The sequence below is a fragment of the Gymnoscopelus braueri genome, assembly GCF_963280865.1.
Source record: "Gymnoscopelus braueri genome assembly, chromosome: 16".
Lineage (NCBI taxonomy): Eukaryota > Metazoa > Chordata > Actinopteri > Myctophiformes > Myctophidae > Gymnoscopelus > Gymnoscopelus braueri.
This window is the reverse complement of record NC_137616.1, coordinates 10,913,446-10,926,269: the sequence shown is the minus strand read 5'-3', so window position 1 is coordinate 10,926,269 and position 12,824 is coordinate 10,913,446. Positions and strand designations below refer to the sequence as shown.

Below are 12,824 nucleotides of genomic sequence, written 5' to 3'. Positions count from 1 at the left end.
GTTTGTTTATTGCTTATTTTATCCCTGTATTTTAAAGCAATAAAATATGTACGTCTTTTGTTTTGTGAAATGTCCCATAGAAATTAACCTTTTGAGTTAAGCTGTTAAGCTGTTTTGAGTTCAGGATATACTGTATCGCTCCCCAGCAGGGTTCTATAGCCTTGGTGTGGGCCTTCCTGTCCTCAAGGTTCCGTCTCCGGGGTTTAAGAAGCCGGAGGATTTGGCAAACATCCCAGCTGTGTTAATCACCTGCCTCTATTGCTCCTGCCACCTTCCAGTCACCTTTCACATTTCATTTGCTGTAAACAGGACACTGGGGCTGCAGTTCTTACAAACACGTTTGCTGAAAGGTAGATGCAATATAATGCAATATTTCGCAATTGTAATGTAAAATTGCTCTGTCCACTGTGATACACGGACAGAAGCCTGTATTGTGTACTATATACTGGTTCTAAACATGGGATCTGGGGGCCCCCAGGGGTCCTTGGGGGGGTTTGCAGGGCAAGCTGCTGTCAGTCTGCTGATGCTTTCAATCAGCCACACTTTTCTACACACCAATTACACCACATTCCCTCAACGAGGCGGCCCGTTTAAATATGCCCCCCCCCCTCCCTCAGACTGGATCTCTGCTTTTCAATGGCTGCCACACGCTGCTGCTGCTGGCAAAGCTTGCCTCCACCACCCCAGCCTCCACCTTACAGTTCAGAGTCTTGCATTACTAAAAACGTTTAAACTGAATGTTAAACTGAAATTCATGTGTGCATGGCTCTAAACTGAATTCAATGTTCTATGGCTTTAATGTTAAACTGCATTCAAGTTTGCATGACTCAAGTTAATCTGATTAAATGTCTTGCTATGGGCGTCTTGAATACCTGTGGGGGGTTTTGCATAGCGTTCCCTGGTTTTGCTTAGCATGCTGCTTAGCTAAATTCAGGGAGCATCTTAAGACTGGAGCCATTAACGGCAAGTTTAACTGTATTCCATTTGTTGCAATAAATGGTTAAATCTACTTGTGACGTGAGCGTTCCTGACTGAAATGGGGGTCCGTGGACGTATGCATATCAAACTGGGGGTCCTGGATACCTGCATACTGCAAACTTGCCCAGTAAAATGTGTTAAATTAACAATGCTGGATTTTACTGTGTGTGAACGTTTTCCAATCACCTGCAACAAGGCAAGCTGCTAATATTCAAAACAAAAACCAGGAGTAAGGATAGAGGAAGTGTCTCCAGAATTGATGACGGTACAGCTTTTGACTTTACAATTACTAATGAAACACAGACTCCTGCACCAGCAGCGATCCATTACGCAGCTCTCAGAAGAGCCTAATAGGGATCGCGAATGAGCTCCTGATCAGGTTGATAATGCGTATACATTAGGGAAACTGTTTTCATACTTAACAACAGTAAGCACCGCAGGCACCCAAGGACCATTCAACCCTCTCCCCATATGCACACTCATAAACATAGGCTCTGCCTTCTTCTTCCACTATTGCTGCTGCTGCTACAGATCAGATGTTGCCGGATGAAAACGATGAATAATTTATACCCCGGCAGATGCTTTTAAGACCAGAAGACTTAATTTAACCTCTGGTGTGTTAAAGATGTGGGCATTTTTTGCGGCATACATCAGTTATGGCAAGTCTTTACCATGACCAACAAGAGCGTGGGTGGAAATGAAGGCACACTCTTGTAAACTATTGCTGAATATTTCAGGTTTTTTTCAGCATGAAATCTACGTGGTATTCTACGTGTATGCACAACAACAGAAATATTCTGTCCAGCATGACTGCTACCGTACGTAAGTATTGTACAGAAGTAATTCATAGCAATAAAATTTTTCTCTACAATGTTCTAATATTCTATTTATACTCTATCGCATGATGGTGTCGTGTGTTGAAAATAGACGATCTACAAGCCTACAACGCGTCTCAGATGCAACACGTTGTGGGCTTGTAGATCGTCTAATTTCGGCACACAACACCAAGTTTAAATCGGGCTTAAAAAGGTATTGTCTCATTGCAAAGCCTTTGTCTGAACTTGGCTTAAAGCCCATCTGAAAACGGCAAAACCCATTTTGGATATGATGTCCAGGGGGTCTGCATGCTGGTTGAAGCCATCAAAAATATAATTTATTTTTCCTTTTACCTACAGCAGCCTCCCTGCAAGAAGCAAAACACATCTGCTGCAGCAGCATGGGCACGACATGAAGTCAGTCAGGCTTAGCAACTGCATTCACACTCCCTCCCCCTGCTCCCCACTGCCTCCTTCTCTCTCTACAGCAGGGCCTTTTCAGAGGAGGAATCGATCTATCACTGGATAGTAAGTACTCTCTCTGGTTTAGCCCATTTCCCTAGTTTTGCCTAAGAAAGATAAACGACCGCTCTCGCAGTGCTTGAGAATCAAGGTGCTAATTCCTATTTGTGGCTTGAATTAAGCACCTTGCTATTAAGAACACCACTTTTTTTTTTATTCAGCTCCGAGTCTGGCTCGAGTTAATGTGTGTTTCTATTATTTTCTATTGTGTGTGAAAAGTCAAAAGTTTTACATGATGCCATTCCATAAAGGCCTTTGTCTGGTTCAGCATTACCCTGTCCATTATCATACAGGGTTTCACTGCCGCAGGGTCAATAACTGGCCAGCGAAAACACTTGGGTGTTACTCCGCTGGGTTTTTTACGAGGAGCAGTGAGCTGTCTGTCCATGAAAGAAAAGCGCTGGAGCTTACACAAGTAAGAGTGCCGCAGTGCAAGTCAAATTAAGTTACGTTTATAAGACATGGCTGTTTTCAAGCCACGCCAAGACTTGTCTTTTGATCTGGCTTTAATCTGCTAAAGGGGCGGTTGGTGATTTTGATGACTGATGCTGATGGGGGGCTTTTTTTATTCAGAGGGATCAGATTTCGTCATCACAGTCAAAAGGATGGAAAGATTGGTTCGGGCAGAGTAGGCTAACCAAGAAAGTCCACTTAATCAAGGCTATAAAATAAAAATAAATTGTACCAAATGCATGTGAACTGTTCTATAATCCATGTAACTCATTCTATAGACAATCTATATTGTTTGCAATGCTTTGCCTTTATGTGAGTTCCTGAAAACCCAAATCCACACTTCTACGTAAATAAACCAATTTAATCCTCTCCATTGTCATCTCCTATGTAAAACCCATAGAAAGGTGTTGGTTTTACGTAGGCGGTCAACGATTTTCCAGTGCAGAGAGCGCAAGCTATTGACACACAGAAATGTTGTTGTGCCAGATTTTCACAAATGTTTTCAGTGTCAAGTGTGTCTCTTGAAACTAACATTATTAGCTGTGAGCAAAGGGGGTTTTGGGGTGAAATGCCTCATTTTCATCGTTGTCTAACTGTAGCAGTGGAGGGATTTACCAGGTAAAGAAAGGAAAGGCGTGAAGATCACGAGGGTCATTGTATACAGTGTGCTGTGGCTCTCACTTAAATGGGATCGCATCGATTGCTTGAGTATGACTCACAGCAATCACTTTCCAAAATGCCTTTCCGCAAGTCGTGTCCCTCGTACACCAAATACTGCTGCAGTATCTCTACACCGTAAAATCCTGAGTGCTCATTTATCTCCGAGTGTATAAATGTAACAAAGTGGACTTGAATGGATACATTTGTACACTCTCAGAAATACAAATGGATACATCACTGAGGATTTTACTGTGTATAACTGTATATACTGCCACTCTCTGTGAATTCATTTTCACTTTATTAATCAAAATTATACTTGGTTATAGACCTAGCCCCTCCCTATATCACAGGACAGAAGCACACCCATACAGATACCAGGCATATCTCCTAAACCCTTCATCAAGGCTCAATGTTCAAGGTTTCTTTAAGGGTAACCCAGAACCTTCCACAACCTGAAACATTCCAGAACCTCTGAGGCTCTGTGATGCTATTTCTTTACGTTTCCATAAACCATTACCAACCCATAACAAAAATAGCAGTTCTACAAAAACAAAACACGGCGTGTTTGTGACGTGTTGTGAGCTTGTAGATAAGTTCTGAGTTCTACTAACTCAGGTTAGTAGTAGTAGTCTGAGAACCTTATCTGAAACCGAGATGTAGCGTATGGAAACAAATCCAGAACCCATGAAATACGTTTCACGGCACAGCACAGTTCTTGTAGTCTAAAAGAGCCATTAGTGTTACATCTTATGTACGGGTAGCATTTCCCAAGCTTATTTTTTCTTTTTCCTGGCCTGTCCGGAGGGAAGAAACTATTTTTAGCAATCTACTGCCAGCGGCTCATCACTGTTGCTTCACACTCTAGAGACATTTTTAAGCAGAAATGCCAGAAAAGGTCATCGTTATTTAAATCCAACGCAGGTTTTCCAGACATACTCTAATAGTAATTAGTATCATTAAGAATCGCCATGGGGGGGTCGTCTGGCTGCCGCAGACAGGACCTGAAGGATGTCACACTCCCTGGCCAGCGAGCACTGTCATCATGTCTTGCTGAAGGACACAGCGGACATCCCGCACACAAATATTTTAATTAGCAATTAGAGTCACCCGCAGGGCAGGTGTCCACAGCATAGGCTCCCGGAGAAATACATTTGTTTAACTGACTATTCTAACACCTGCTCAGGCTTCAGATCAAATTAACTTACAAAGACTTTTAAAATATCACCTGATGAATTGCAGTGTAAGAGCCAAAGACAGCCAAACACAAGGACTTGGTATTAGCTTGTTTTAGGGTTTTATCACATTGGTATAACCCTGGTATCCCTATTTTGGGACTACAAACTCTCACTGAACCGCGGCACGCGTTGAGAGCTAGTAGATCTGCTTCAGTGGTTAAAGCTGTGATATGGCTCTGACTCACTTCTTATTGGTCATTAATTGACCACGTCTTAAACCTTATATACTTAATAGAGGATATGCGTGTGACATCATCATCAAACCCGGAAGTTATGCAGGAATGCCTACTGACTGAGTGTCAAAAAAATACTTTCTGGCCTTGACAGCCCATGCATCCAAACAGAAAAGTCATATCTGATTGCATTAAACAACATTAAACAATGTTAAACTCACTTTGCATGTTGCTTTGCCACTCGCTTTGCCACTCAATGTGCCATTCACTTTAAGCATGCGCATATCCTCTATTGACCAGAGTACCCCTGGTACTCTGGGGCCTGGTACCCACTATACCAGGCCCCTCCTTTTTTAACCTCTATAACCAATCTCTGAGCTTATCTACAGTGTGAACTTGTAGATTGTCTCTTTTTGGGTTCATGTGGTTAAGAGGAAATTGTCTATTCTAGGATTGTTCAATCAGTTTGTTTGTAAACTACTGCTTTAATACACATACCGGTATGTTGGGTGAAAAGAAGGCATAATGATGAAGAAGGATTTTATGCTGAAACGCGAACATTATTTGTGAGATGCCCGTGCCTATTAAATAAAGTACCTGAAACACCCGTTCTGTGAGTGTTGGCAATTCCATTAATTGAGAAAAAGGTTTTCCCATAATGAAGCCTTGCAGTGGAGTAAATTGGCACTCCTTCCCATCCTAAAAGCACATGCCTTCATTTTTCTAATTCGCCAAACTTCAAGGACATGTGTGGTGTGTTTGAACCCCGCAAGCCTCGTCTACAGGTTTCTGTTTTTAAACACACAGGCCCCTTTTAGTTAACCTCACTCAGTCAAATGGAAGAAGCTTGCGACACACATTTTGTTTCACAGCGTACTTGCATCTGAGACTTCGGGCGCAGAATCGATGACAGACGGAGTTTCATTTTTTCAAGCTGCTAGGCAGGTGATTGGATGATCCCGCCCCTAGCAGCCGCTGATTGGTTCGTATGCGCAGCGGTTCGGGCAGCTTTACTCTGTGAGCAATCCCAGACCCTCCTTCCTGAAACCAAATGCAATGCAATGCATGAGATTTCCGGAAGGAGGGGGTGTTTACCAGGCTACCTTTTAGTGTGGTTTGTATCCAATTCCAGGACGGCTGACATTGTTTGTATGCACAGGGTGCTTTGAATAGCTTCAGATCAATACGGCGCTCGGGTTTCAGTTGATCCGAGTCCACACCAGGGACAGGAAAAGCTCCAGTATCGACCGCGTCCACAGGCGAGACAGATGCCTTTCTTACCTTGATGAGCGCCTCCAACTCGGCTGGCGACACGCAGGGGTGCCTCTGCAGGAAGGCCGCCTTCTCGATCGTGATGGTGATCTTCTGGTCGCTCTCGAACGGCTGCTCCAGCGCCTGGAACACCAGGCCTCCGGCCACCAGGTAGGCCACCACCACCACGAACACGGCCACCACCGTCTTCCACTTCATCACCGTGAAGACCATTGTGCCTTCGGCCCCTCCCACCGAGTCGATGCTGGCCACCATGCTGACGGGCCGCGAGGGGATGGAGATGCGCGGTACGCTGCACCCCATGGGGTTCTGCATGGCGGTCACGCTGGCCTGGACCAGGCAGGACTGCATCATGCCCGCCTGCATCTTCTTCGGGGGTACCAGGTTGGGCTGGACGGCCACTGCAAACAGAAGTGAAGGAGGGGGGAGGGGGGAGTGGGGGATAGAAAAGTTTTTAACAACAAGAACAATACAATTTTTATTTCCTCAACTTGTTCACTCCTATCGATTTCAGGTGCATTTCACGTAGGGGCAAAACACACAGGAGATAGAAAAACAGAAGGAGAGAGTGGAGAAGTCAAGACACCTCAACTGTGCCAATTGTTGCCGTAGGTTTTTTTGTTTTATTTATATCCTTTCCTCACTGCTTTTTAAACACATTGCCTCTAGTTTTCTACCATGGTGCAAAGAAGAATGCTAAAATAAACTATGCGGTGTGAGCACATTCCAGTTTACCTTGCTGATTAACCACTAGTCTTGTGGAGACAGACTTTCAGAGATCTCCGCCTACTGATCAGTCTGGTGGCGCTCTAATTCTATGAGGGCTATAGAGGTGGGTGGTAACAATTCAGAGACCCAAAAAAAAAAGAAAAAGAAACAGAACCAATGCAAAGGACGGAGGCGGTCCTTCCTAACCTGACCGGTGAAGGCGTGTCCTGAACAAAAACAAGGGCTTTGTCACCGGTCGCTTTTCGCCAGCTGTCCTCCAAGCTCATACAATGTATTTGAATGCATCCAATTAGGCAGAGATATCCTATCGTCTGGCTACACAAGACTAATTAACCACTTTATCCCTATACTGTATACAGCACTTTATTGATCGGGTCCCCCATGGGTCTATACTTGGTCCCCTCCGTTTTTCTCTACAAGCTCACGACACAACAATGTGACACATAATGAGCTTCTTAGATCAGCTATTTTCAACAATATATATATTTTTAGGTTTTGTGACATGCCCAGAATAGGGATGTTGATGGGAAACGGGTTAAAAGTGCAATGCAACACTGGGGTGTTATGAGCATACATCCCCAGTGAGGTCATATAGTGTTGCCCCCCCATCTTTTATACGGGATGGTGCTGTATACATTAGAGACTACAGACTGAAAAGCTCTGTATGGCTGTGTGTGTGAGATTGCACTTCCAAACTGAAACGACAACACGGTTGAGTACAACAAAATGAAACATTACAACAAATTAAAACTGGAAAGACAATAAAACATTAACTACACAATAAAGCAGGGATCGCTCCTGGCTAAATCAATAGTAATGATTGCCCTTGGATTGTTCCACGCACATGAATCTAAGAAGTGAGAGAGCTAGCCTTTCCATGGATGGATGATTATTTAATGTTTTGTGAAAAAGCAAGGCATACGTGTTTACAGTATGTATTTGAACGTATGTGCGTGTGTGCGCAAACACACATTTATAATTGTATTTGTTCAGAACAAAGAGAGCGCATCAGTGAGAGAGTAAGGTCGGATTTAGGTGTCCGCCACTGACATGATGCACCACTAAAATTGCTATTTTCGATGTGCGACATGATGCGCAACCAAGTATAAATCAGGCATAAGGCAGAATCAGAGAGACACGGACAGGAAACTAAAACAGAAAGAGTGATTACATGCGTCTATTGCAGTGAAATGGGCTAGCGAGGGGTTTCATCACCTCAGACGTCTGATTGATCTGAAATAAGAGTTTTAGTTTGAGGGCAAAGAGCCGCCAAGCATTGAACGTGTCATGTCTCCAACATACAGTCTGTGCTATTGATCTTCTACAAGGTGACAGAGACCGCATGCCTTTTAGAAGCCTTCTACCCATGTCCCCTGCTGACATGCTGTTGCAAACACAAGTCTGCCACACTTTGCTCTCATCGTCTTCTCAAACGCCCCTAAACCCCTTCATGATGCAACGATTTGCATCACCAGGGGGAGATGGGGTGACAGGGGGCATGGAGCTTAGGGGGGAGGTGTCCCTTTTTTCTTCTCATAGACGCCACTGAGATGGGATAGCAACCCAATCTCCAGAGAAAAAAATATGTTTTTGTATCTCAATGTTTCAAGGCAGGCACGCCGCCAGCAATGAGCTTGCACCCAGAGGTGCACCTAGGGCCGCTTCTCCCTACACGCACACTACGCAGGCTGCGTGGGGCCCCGCCCCACGCAGGGCCCCTACCCGCCGAAAAAAAAAAAAAAAAAAAACGGACCCAATCCGCCCAGAACCGCGAAAAAAACTAACCCAATCCGCCCAGAACCGCAAAAGAAAATTGCGCGCGCGCACACGGAGGACACATGCACGCACGCTGCGCGCGCGTGCATGTGTCCTGTATCATGCTTAGGGCCCCTGTGGAGTCTAAAGCGGCACTGAGCAAGGCACCAGCTGAGCGAGTGCCCACACGAGCAGTTTGAAGTCCGCTACTGCCCAGAGTATAATAAATAATCCGTTTAAGTTATAATCTATGTTGAAATCGTACATGACTTGAAAATCTAGATTGAGTCAACAGGGTCCGCATCTGGAAACGTAAGAATTAAGAAACGTAAGAAAAAAATGTGGGTTAAAAAATGTGATTTGCAGACACTTACAGTGCCACCGTTTCTTCTGGCAAGCAGGCAGAGTGAGAAGAATGCAATAGAGTTTAAGTTGCTCACTGATATTGATTTAGAAGGGGAACATTGACTGGAAGCAATTGATTTTGAAGGGGTAGAATGAAAGAGAGTGAGAGAGAAAGTAATAGGGAGACAAAGGGACAGAATGAAAGAAGATGGAGGGCTAGAGAACACGGATCGCTCGGGACTGCCACAGCAGCGAAGGAGGATAAGTGAACTGCTATTGATATGCTGCAGTTTTTCTATCACACCTGTAGTGTTATGTTCAGTGTTTTGTTTCTCATTATACAGGGCCGTACACATTAAGAACAAAACTACAACTATATATATATATATATATATATATATATATATATTATCACTTTAAAGGGCTGTCCGAGCACTATTACTCTGTACAGCGTTCACCACTCTCGTCGTTTTAGTTGTGGTGTGGACTCGAGTTAGAACGATTTTGAATACAATATCTTTATAGTTACAGTTGTAGTTATAGTTATAGTTATAGCTGTAGTTATATTGCTTGGTGTGGACGGCCCATAACTCACATGGATGGCAGAGTCCACAGCACAACTATAACAGTGAAAGTGCTGAATCTTATAGCTATAGTTATAGTACTTAATATGGACGGCACTTTATACTGAACGTCTCATCATTTCGATGCTGTGCTTTTATCACTTCACTGCCGGGTTTTATCACTGCAAATAAATGGTGACTTACTGTGCAAAGCAATGAAATCTTACTGCTACCAAACAAGCTGATGTGCAACAGGTGAACAGCAGCATATGGGCGCAAGTAAGAAGAACCCATTTCAGTGGAATTTGTTCATTGAAAAGAAAGAAAGAAAGAAAGAAAGAAAGAAAGAAAGAAAGAAAATGAAATCTGCATATCTGATGAAGAGGAGAGGCTGTGTGTGTGTGTGTGTGTGTGTGTGTGTGTGTGTGTGTGTGTGTGTGTGTGTGTGTGTGTGTGTGTGTGTGTGTGTGTGTGTGTGTGTGTATGAGGAAGAAAAGTGATGGATTCTGCAGTGTTGTGCAGGAGCAGCAGAGGCTGCCGGGAAAAAAGCCTGAACCTCTAATGTCTTTGTGCGTTTTACCAAAAGCTATTAAGCACAGCTATCTGAGAGATGGAATATCCTCCAGCAGACCAGACCATTCCATCAGCCACTCCAACCACAAACACTGGACAACGTCCAACGTCGATGAAAGCACCAGCCCACAGAGGACGTGACCTTATAAAGCGCTAAAGCATAGAAATGGCAACATTGTTGTACATGTAAAGCATCTTACATTACATTTAAGCGCTATTATCCAGAGCAACTTAGAACCAAGGCACAATCATAGAGTAAGCTTTAAGGTAAGTGCATGGGTTAAAGCTTGTAGTGTTCATAATAATGTATAGGAGGTACCTGGACAAGAGGGGTGACACACACACACACACACACACACACACACACACGCCTGATGTCTGCAAAACAAGGGATGTAAATTCACTTCATGAGTGCTCATTTGTCTGTCATTAATATTTCAATGAATTGAGTACAAAGGACCCTAATGGAAACAAAATATAGGCTTTCTTAGGTTTAAAATCCTCTTAGCAGCAGACCTTGTATTGAACTGTACTTTCCTGTGCTTTATTTTGCAAACTGCTAATAAAGTATTCAATCAATCAATCAAAATGTCCTTTACCTTAAGTCTGTTGTTTGTAACACCAGCAACACCCAATTCCTTCATCTCAGATGCAGTAAATTAATTATCATTAGCCTACGCAATGATGTGTAAGAGAATCGTGACCACTCTGTGTCACATCTCTTCACACAAAGGCCAGACATGTGGGAGCCAATGGGAATTAATTAGCTCGATTTGATTTATGTAACACAGGCGGCAGCAATGTGGAGAAGATTGTACATCCCTTTTACACTGGCTCTGACAGGTGCAATACATTAAGATGCGCACACAAACACAGCGCGCCTCCAAATTAATGGCGCGGTGGGTGTGCAGGGCAGGCAAGGGCTGACACTTGACGTGGCAAACATCAAAAACTGAGCTTCGCATTTCTCCTTAGAAGGTCGTGAAATGGACTCTGGGCATAAATCAGGCTGAAACGGCTGAGTAAAAGCGTGATGATGTGGTAGTACGTGACACACATGCTTGATTAAGGGGGGGGGGTCTACCCCGCCAGTGGATGAGGTAATCTATAGCACAATAGCCTACATCACTGCTGCATCACACAATTACCTTCTGCTTCTATTATCTCCATATTGATTGTCATTTCCCCTAATTGATTTAAAGACATACCAATTGTGGTGGTCAATAAACATTTAGTGTGCTGTTGTTTTTTGTGTGAGAACCATTGTTTGGTTGTCTGTCTTGGCATGGATCAAGGCTACACATTGTGTTCACCTCGTGTTGTGAACAGTATGGGGGGCAGTGGGGCACCAAAGTGAGACGGCTGCGGCAGAAAGTCGTGTAGGCACTATAGGCTATAGTAGCCTACTGATCAGATATTCATAGAATGAAGACATTATGATCTTAACTGAACTAATCATGAAGGTTGACCACCTCTTTGCTATTATGCATAGAGAGACAAATTACGTGTTAATTGTTACCTCTTCTGTGGTTGTCTATTCTGAAACAACAATAGGCATTTTTTTTGATTTTTTTTTTATGGCATCCACAGAATTAAACAGACTGTCAAGAAGATATTGCACAGTAGAATAGGCTGATGAAACTGGAGAGAGGACAGTTTGAACACTGACACCAGCTTGCACCAAATTGAAACGCATATGCAACTCATGCTGGCATACCATATGTTTACACCTGGTCTGAATTAATTAATGCACAAGTTTGATGCACTTTAACCAATTCCCTGCACTTGAAATGGGGAAATAGTATGTATGCTATAGTATCGATTGGGTCAATAATAATAGACTGGGGTGTTGCTTGGTGCCAGGATGATCCATATATAGCCGCTGTTAACGAAAATAGCCTCGGCAACAAGAAGGTGTAACAACCAACACAAACCTGGTGGGTCCGCGGTCCCGGGTTTTCTTGGAGTCTCAATTGGAAATTTCATTTTGAAATGGTCTCCTCCTGGGTCGTCGTGACTGTGATGGGGAAAAGCCTCTTTTATGATGAAGAAGAACCTCTCATCAACGCCCTTTATTGGTCGAATCTGTTGATGGCTTTAACCGGGAGAGGATGTTGAACGGATAAAAACACATCATATGCGTCTTATCTTCTCGTCTTCGTGGTCATTGATGGTGTAGATCGAGGTGCCATTTCGGGGGGCAGAAGGTGCCCGTTTGGGTGGAAAGGTGCACGTCGGGGTAGATGGTGCCCGTTGGGGGTAAATCAATGCGTAAATGTCCGCTCCTCTCCACCAGCATCCATCCAGCCCCACTAACCTCTCTGCTGCACCACTGTCCGTCTTTGCATCGTCGTAAACACACTGTGCTCAGTGGGAGTCTTATTAGCTTAGAGTCGATTGCCTACTGATCTCCAGCGGCATTGATGAACTTGACGCTTACATTTTTGAAGGTATATAATTGCGGGGCATCATGCGATACGGGCGATGCAACCTGCTTGTCTGCAGTGCGAGTCATCACAGCCTGAACATGAAGCTACAACCACCTGCTCTGCTCCTCTCCTCTGACCAACCCCAGCGACGCTTTGGATTGGACACACGTGGCGTCAGTGTAACCAAGTACATGTACTCAACTAAGTACTGTACTCATAAGTACGATTAGGTATTTTTTTTACTTTGGTGGAGTATTTCCGATTTTCAGTAGGCCTACTCTTACTTCTGTTCCACTGCATCTCAGAGGCAAATATTGTACTT

The 12,824-nt window shown here is 43.9% G+C and overlaps 1 protein-coding gene across 1 annotated transcript in view; it reads right to left on the bottom strand.

Moving 5' to 3' along the window:
* Positions 1–12,121, bottom strand: part of kcnk10a (potassium channel, subfamily K, member 10a) — a gene marked incomplete at its 3' end in the record, with an annotated part of 35,245 nt that extends 23,124 nt beyond the window's left edge. The window contains exons 1-2 of the mRNA XM_080452662.1: positions 12,008–12,121; positions 6,118–6,509 (exon numbers count right to left, since the gene is read on the bottom strand). Coding sequence (XP_080308788.1) covers positions 6,118–6,509; positions 12,008–12,059 — 444 coding nt within the window. The 5' untranslated portion in view covers positions 12,060–12,121. The remainder of the gene's footprint in view (positions 1–6,117; positions 6,510–12,007) is intronic.
* Positions 12,122–12,824: the final 703 nt, after the last annotated feature.